General features: G+C 48.9%; 1 protein-coding gene across 1 annotated transcript; it reads right to left on the bottom strand.

Annotated features, from left to right (window-relative positions):
* Positions 1-3,619: 3,619 nt before the first annotated feature.
* Positions 3,620-7,957, bottom strand: LOC133916267 (transcription factor Y1-like). Its single transcript, XM_062359878.1, has 3 exons — positions 7,557-7,957; positions 7,176-7,305; positions 3,620-4,697 (listed from the first exon to the last, which is right to left on the bottom strand). Exons 1-3 carry the CDS (start codon positions 7,687-7,689, stop codon positions 3,962-3,964), a joined length of 999 nt encoding a protein of 332 aa, XP_062215862.1. The 5' UTR covers positions 7,690-7,957; the 3' UTR covers positions 3,620-3,961.
* Positions 7,958-8,656: the final 699 nt, after the last annotated feature.

Below are 8,656 nucleotides of genomic sequence, written 5' to 3'. Positions count from 1 at the left end.
GTAGATGGCAGTCCACTGCTGCAAATTTGTGCTCCAATACGTGTCACTGGCTCAGTGCTGACTGCTCCATCGCAAGAGCTGCTACACTGCGTGCAGTTCTCGTAGTACGTAGCAACGTACTACCCATGTATTCATACAGAGTATGTATCCGGGGTACTGCTACCACTATGTAGCTTTGATTCTATTTGGCATAGCTCAAATTTATGATTTTGTTTAAAAATGATTTTTTTAAAAAGTTGCTTATGTTTTTTAGCTATTAATTTTTATGAGAAATTTTTAAATTTTTAGCATACCAAAAACTAAAAAAACACTCTCCACTAGTGAGCTTATCTGCTATTAGTTTATTTTATTATAGATTAGTTTTTCAGTTTTCTAAAAACTAAAAAATTGAAACAAACCGTACTTTTACAGCTCGGTGCGGAGATTTGCTTCCCGAGAGCCGTACGAGCCCTGCAACCGTCTTTGCACCTCCTTCACGGCGCCACCACTTTCCTGATCCGTGTACAACGATCAAAGCAAACCACGCCCCTCGTCGGCATCCACAAGCAGATGAGACGTGCGCGCATGGCCATCATGGCCATCTCGTTCCCGTCTCCTCAGGTCACGACTCGCGTCAAGTCCCTTGGACAGATGACAGAGTCTCTGCCATCGTCGAGTCACCGGCGGGGAGGAGGGGATGGGATTGGGCACTGCCAACGCCGTGTGTACGACCTGGGTAAGCACTAGGCACCATGCCAGCGAGTAGCAGCGGGTGCGGGAGGGGCATGGATGACCCCGTGCATAAATAAATGGGGCGGCACATGGGCGGAGGGGCCTCGCGCCCGCACGTGCCGTGTCGGGCTCGTGGGGTGGCCGCCGCCTCCCTCTGCCCGCTGCCGCCGCATCATTGGGGGCGTTTCGAGATCCGGGACGCGCGTGCAGACAAAAACACACCCCAGTCCGCGACTTGGCTCGTCGCTGACGTGTGGGCACGACCGCAGCGTCCAGCGTTAACACCGATCGTGGCACGAGTTATCTGCTCATTCCCAGCGTGTGAACGTAGTATTAGCAGTACGACATTAACACCGATCGAGATCCTAACTCTGAGCATGATTACAGGGCTAGCATCCGCTCTCTTCTCTGACATACATATTCGATCATTATATTTTGGTCATATTTATTAATAATAGTAAAGTCTTTACATCAAAAGATCCACATAAACTTCATTATTATATAGTTGGAGCTAAAAACCTTTATATCACACAACAGCAGTCTCTTAAACACCCACAACAGCAGTCTCTTAAACACCAAACTACGAAAACTCAACTATCAAGCATATATTCTATTATTAAACTTCCATCTATATTTGATAAAAAAATTCATCACCTTTATCTAAAAATTTTTAGACGACATACAATCTTTATATAGTGACATTCTTCCTCATTTTGCTATAAAACTTAGAACCTTATTCAATAGGTGCTCTAAGAAAACATACATAAGAGAATGAATTACTATTTATCAAAAAACCATATCGTCGCGATTTAACTGTATCGTTCAACGTATAGTACTTGCACCAACTAGAATCTGATTCTTAAACATTGATTTTAAGTTATATAACTATGTACCCAACATATTAGGAACACTGCAAGAAGGTTGAAGACCAGTTTACTTGAACCGTTCGTTATATAAATATAGCAAAGTGATAATAAAAAATAGATATTGTATTTTAGTTATATCGGTATACTATTAAGTAACGGTTGTTAAAATAGAGTGATATGGGAGAAAACTTGGACGATGGATCTTAATCAAGAGCTCACATTTTCAAGTGTCTTTTGTTCATTTTCTTGAGAAGGAAAATAAACATGCGCTCCATTAACATCACGGCCAAACATACGCACAAGTGTTTTTCATTCAACGGGTCTCATAGCAGTCTCAAGCTTAACAGTTAGGTTTTTGTCAGCGACGCAATGCATACAATGCACAGAGTAGCAACACCAAACTAAGCCGAAACGCCTCTGAAACAGCATCTTGACGAGTTCTCCGTTCTTCGCGTTGCGATCAATGCCAACAGACAAATTTTCATGATGATTCGGCACAGTTCCGGCCGGTGAGCGATCCAATTCATGCATCAGATGGCCCAAATAATTCCCGCCTAACGCGAACAAACACGTTTTAGCGACACAACACGTACGGAGCCGCCGGTACACCATCGGTGATGACCGTCCGTGCACGCACGCACGCACGCACGCAAAGTTTTTGTTCGAGGTGAAACGTCATGGACTAGAGCTCAGCTCATGTGGATGCATGTGATCATTCATCGCAGGATGACACGCGCGTGGTGGCACCGGCACTGGCGCTGCAGTCTGCAGCAGCGATTGGCCCGGTTCTGTACGCACGCACAATTATTTGGCCATAGGATGCAGCAGCAGTAGAGGGAGTACCTGAGTGCATCTTGGCTAGACCGATCGATCGCAAAATAATTGCAAAAGGGGACGAATCGACACATGGATGGCGAGAAAAAGCTGGCACAGGCAACAAACCTTAGCATGAGCGAATTGATCCTCTTGCTTCTCTACACTTCACTTTTTGATCATTTCAGTTCGGAGTTCGGACACAGATCACACAGCTCCTACGCTTTCTTAGCTAGCAGAAGAATGTACCGGGAGCAAACGAAATGACAGACGCTGATCACAATTAGTGTACGTGGAGTACGTGTTAGCGTTCACTGTGAACCGCCTGCATCCAAATCTCCTCCTCCTGAGTAGTCGAGAGTACTGTTAGTGCAACCACGATCCATCGACTGATATGTCTATACGGATGCAAGCATCGATCTGCAGTGCTGGATACTAACAACAGTAACAGATTTACACTTGTTTTTGAACGAAACCTTAGGAATCTGACGCGAACACTCTGACCAAGACGTTCGATTAATAGAAGCCGCTGATAAAGCTAGCCACACACGTGTAAAATAATAGATCGACCGATCGATCTGCCTGCCCCCGGCCGTGGCGGGCAAGGGGGCAGCTGTTACCTGCCGCAGTCGCACTGCCGATGCTACAGTCGCGGACGCTAACCGGTTACCGAACTCCGGAATATGTATTGCTTGGCTTGGAATTTGGATCGGCACAGTGCGCGGCACTGGCGGTGTGCAGTGCGGAGCGAGACCTGACGGGACGGACGAACGTGCTCGGCCAGAAGCCGTCCTTGTTTCAGATGCCCATGTCCATGCGATTCGGGACGGCTTCGCCCGTCGTGTCTCGTCGCTGCTGCTACTGACCGGCAGACTTCTGTGCTTGATCATCAGGGCATCGTGTTGTGTGGTCTCTGCTCAATCTCGTAGTGGTTGGTTTTTTATTCCTAATCAGAATGAGAGTATTTGATGACGGGGGGCAAATCCGCTGAACTTTATCCGGTAGTACACGGTACCGACCTGCTCCAACCTTTTCCCATCGACACGAAACCTTGTGACACAGCCAGCCACAAGTTGTTCACTGCGGCCGATCTACACGCAGTTAACGCCCGTGTCGAACACGAGTGCTCCAGCTGTCATTGCTCGCCGTCGGCTACCTCTTCTTAACGAATCCAAGGAGAGGTAAGATAAGATCACAGACCAACTGGCTACTGGTACAAGTCTAGAACAGCGCTAGTTCAGTTCATTCCACAGCTGATGCGAACATTTCATAGAGCTACTCTGTAACAGAGTCTTCACAGCTCCCGGTGAGCAGGAAACATTTTTCTCCCGGCTCACAGAGCCGAAGTACACAAGCCAAGGTCCTACAGCTACCAACTACTGCTGGGCTTACCGATTTTTACCGGGAGATGAGAGATGAACTCCAGTACCCTTACACGCCATGCAACTCTACATTATATGCGAAACAAGTCCATTCCATGCACGAAGCAGCACCTACCTACAGGCTAACCCCTCTACAAAAATATGTACACACGACACCTTGTTGACCTGATCAATTTGATGATCCAACTCTCAGAACGAGTCTGACAGGAGCCAGGTCGCGAACGACTCGAGCTCGTCCGAGTTGCAGCCTTCGGCCTGCGGCTCACCGGTCTGGAGCAGCCCGCTCTGGTCGTTCTGGGTCAGATCGCCCCAGAGATGGGCCGCGAAGCCGTCCCAATCCATGTCGAACAGATCGTCCACCTGGGCCTGGCCTACCGCGTTGAGCCCCGTGAACGAACTGTCTCCAACCCCAATGCCATCCCTCGACAGCAGGGCCTCCATCTCGCTCTCAGCCTCCAAGAGCCCAAGATCTAGTGTGTCCAACACTAACGGCCCGGTCGCGTCCTCGTTGCAAGGTCCGTTGGGGTTGTTGCCGCCGCCGCCGCTGCTGTTGCGCTGGTTCTGGTCCGGGTCGACCACGGCGCTCCGCGCACCGTCGCTGTGCAGCGGGCTCGATACCGCGGACGTCGCGGCGCTAACCGGGCTTGGGGCGTCTTCCGACTTGGCCGGTTCAGGCTCGGGATCCGCCTGCTTGTTGGTTTTGTCGCTGCCGCTGCCGCTGCTCTTGGGCGAGCGGCCGGGGGTCCGGCCCCCGCGCCGCTTCTCGGCGGTCTGCAGCTTGCTGATGTCGATGGTGATAGTGGTGTCTTTGCCGGTGGTGTAGGTCCGCCGGTACGTGTGGATCTGCCGGCTGAGGTGCGAGTTCCAGTAGTTCTTGATCTCGTTGTCCGTTCGACCCGGGAGGTGGCTGGCGATCAGTGACCACCTGGCAGTTCAACAAATCACAAGGCCGATCATTAAAGTGCTTGTGCTTGCTCGAGATATTTACATGCCCACACACAACAAAGCGGAAAAGGAACATCTCAATGCCCGAGAACGGAAGGTGAGATTTTACTGGCCACCTAGCTTGTTTCTCCAACCTAACGGTTTAACCGGTACAGACTACCATGTCGACAGTTTGGTACAACAAACTAAGGTCATGTGCAGGTGTGTACATGGGACTAATGCACATCATTTGCAGAGCGCGTCGATCGTGAGCGCAGAAAGCGACGGAAAGCTGCGTATACTGTCAAAAGAGGCCGCTGATGGAGCCCTGGACCCGAGCGTCTTCCTCCCTCCCTCCTCAACGCCCGTATCGTCAACGTCAAGGCCCGCCATTAAACCCACGGGGCCAAGGACAGAGACTGCCGGCGCATCGATCAGTGAACATAACACCCAACTGAAGTGCGATTTGCACTGTGCCGCGACGATGATCTACGAGAGAAGGGGCGCCATGGAGAAAAGCCCCGTGCATCCTCAAGAGGAACGTGATCGTATCCAGAGATCGACCGACACGGCAAGCAGGTCGCCTGCGAGTCCATTGTCAGCAGTTAAAGAGTGCCGGCCCAGTTGTTCTTTTAAATTTATGTTCTTTCAACCACTCGCGACCGCTAATGAACGAAGCTAGCTTGATTCGCCAAAGGCACATGCTGGCTCGACAGACAAATTAAGCGTGCTACGAGAGCACGTTGTCATGTGCGCACCATTGTAGGAGCTTCTGTTACATACTATTCATGAGAGATCGACCGACGACGATACGTGCCCTGCTATATATAGTGCTATCACGTAGGCTTCATACGTGTGTGTCGTACGTACCACCGAGTGTTCTGTTCAATTGTCTTGTGTTGTCGAACGATATGATAGCTAGTCGAGGTTAAGATGTTGTACTTGCTACTGTGACCTTTATTTTTCTTTCTGTTCCGAATTTAGACTTGTGTGTCCTCTTGGGTATAAAGGTTACTTTTGGTTCCTTCTACACCGCTAGAACTCGTACACACCTACAGTATAAGCTTGACATGTACAGACCCGAATTTGTTTAACAAGAATCTATCGATATTCAATAAAAGTGAGGACCGCGCGAAGCATGATCCGTGCGTTAACGTGCGGTGTTCAAGCTAAATCCGGGTTTCCTTATTGTGTCTTACTAATGTGAAATTTTGTTTCAGTTATAGATAATATATTTATTAATATTGAGGTGTATGTAGTAACTTCGTTAATCTTTAAGTTTCATATTTCTGATTTTTAATATACATTGTATAATATACATGTGATTGTGTAAATGTGTACGTCTACGTGTTGTATTGATTTTTTTTTAAATCCCTATGCTTCGGCCAAGAGAAAAATCTAGGCATATGATATCACAGTGCTAATTACTAATTAGCTTTAAAATCTCCTTTTGTTTCTGAACACGAGAAAGGGTCTTAACCAAGCATTTCCTCGTGTTCCTGCTTTTCGTTGGATAGAGTAGTCCACATGGAAGATTCAAGGTGAGAGATAGGTCAAATTATTAGTATTTGACCCTTACTTTTTTTTACGGTCTAAGAGCGAGCTATATGAGCATGCCATGCATGCATGACGCTCGTTGCCTCTAGTTACTTTGGGAATTTCGTAGTTAAACTGCACACGCACCACCACACACATATGGGCACCGCAGCCAGCATATACTCACCGGCCTCACCGGCAGAACTCTCAATTCATTCTGTAGACGTGCATGCGTAGACCCACGGATAGATAAATCTTGAATGGACACTACTGTAAAACACATGAGACGGCCGGACTCCAAGTTAACTAAACGGTTGCTTTTTTAAACAGATGCAACTAGCAAGGAGCACGTACCCCTGTCCTACTATAGTATACTCCTATTCCAGTAGTGTTTATTGTCTGTGACTACAGTGTCTCAACTCTCAACCGATCGAAGCAGTCAGAGAGGTTTGGCTTATACGGACAGGGTACGTGCTCCTAGCTAGCAGCTACTCCTCATGTTATAAATAATACATGATGTTTTAATCAAGATCTGAACAAATTTTTAAAAGTTTGATTATCAATAGTTTCTAAAAGATCTAGTTTAAAAGTTTAAAAATTATACTTTTAAATTTATCTGAAAGAATATTTTTAAACTATTATATTTTTATTAGATAATATAACTATATTCTAATAGAAAATAGTGGTCAAAGTTGCCTATAGAAGGACTATAAAAAATTAAAAATATCATGTATATTTTTAACCGGAAGGAATAGTTGCTATGCTACGAGATTTCATCAGAGGTTTCTATTGTCTGTGGTGTGACTTCTGTCAGAGACTTGTTTACACCTAGGCTTTCTCGGACTCGCATACGTGGCAGTGATTCCTATGACGGATCAGAAGTGAATTTTATAGTCGGACACTCAGTTTTCAGCAGTCGTAGTAGTATTGATTAGAGGTTTACCTGTTCCCAAGGGTGGCATGGAGCTTGATGACGATGTCCTCTTCCTCCTTGGAGATGTTCCCCCTCTTCACGTCGGCTCTCAGGTAGTAGATCCACCGCAACCGACAGCTCTTGCCGCACCTCAGCAGCCCTGTGCATATACACGAATAGCAGACGAAACTAAGAAGATATTTTCCTAGTATATATGTTCCAGCTAGTTATAGCTGCAAACGACGAACAACTACTTGGAGTCGTAGAGCTGGTGATGCATACGCAGACATGCGTATATACATACTCTTGCGCTCGTATGGACCGAGTACGTTACATGCATAAATGTACAAAGAGTAGCATGCAGGTGTACTAATTATGTTCAAAGTGCATGGCTTGGTATATGTAATTTACCTGCATTCTTGGGCAGCGACCTCCAGGATCCCTCGCCGTGCTTGGCAATGTAGTTGGCGAGTATCTCGTCCTCCTCCGCCGTCCACCTTCCCCGCTTCAGCCCCACCTTCTCGCAGCACGGCGCCCTCCCCATCCCGCGATGGCGCGATATGATCGGTCTCGCTCTCGCAAGCCGGCCGGTGCCTCCTCCCAAGCAGCTAGCGCCCGCCGTGCGCTTCCCACCGATCACACACCGCGCTCGGCTCGCGGCGACACGCGCTGCCCACTCAGTACTCACACTGCCGGCAGCTAGCTAGCCCAGCGCGCTCGCGCGGGCCCAAGGGGTTTGGTACGTGCGCGGCGGGTCAAGCGATCGCTCTGTGCTGGTTAGCAAGGCCACGCACACGGCAGGCGCGCGGCACCATAATATAGGGCGCGGGGGTGTTGTGCTGCACGGAGAGCGGTACATTTGATCGGCCGGACGGTCACGTGACGTGGGGAGTGGTAAGTGGGAGTAGCTAGGTGCAGCAGCCGGCGCGCGGCCGTGTGGCTGGTGGCGCGGGCACGTGGGCGCGGGCGCGCGAGTGGGCGCCGTGGCGCGAGGGCTCACCACCGTTCCCCTCCGCGGCCTCGCTAGCGACCACGTTGTCGGCGGCCCGCTCATTATATTTTGCCAGTACTACGTAACTGCAGTACGTAGCAGCAGTAGCGTACATACTCCTCTAATATAATATTCTCGATTCACTGCTAATCCGGGGCCCGGCCAGTCTGGCTGGCTAGCAGCAGGATCATGCCATCCCATTACTACTGATGCAGGATCTATCAGTGATGATGCTGTGATCATCGATAGCTACTACACGACCCGGTTGGCACACGTCATACGCGAGACGAGTATTGTACGTTGAGTTCGCTGTGAACGGAGTAAATGATCATATCTATCCGCTCCACTTGCGCGCTACGGTTTTGTCGCGCTCGTGCTCCGATCCGGTGGAGACCCTTTCGGCCGATTAACTGAGCTCTTACTCGTAGCTCGAAACGGGAAAAGCTAATACCGTACGTCCATGGATCGATCGATCGGTCGCTTCTACCCAGCTACAAGTTCTGTTCGCACATAATGGCTG

The sequence above is a fragment of the Phragmites australis genome, chromosome 4 (genome assembly GCF_958298935.1).
Source record: "Phragmites australis chromosome 4, lpPhrAust1.1, whole genome shotgun sequence".
Taxonomy (NCBI): Eukaryota; Viridiplantae; Streptophyta; class Magnoliopsida; order Poales; family Poaceae; genus Phragmites; species Phragmites australis.
This window is presented reverse-complemented; position numbering and strand designations above follow the sequence as displayed.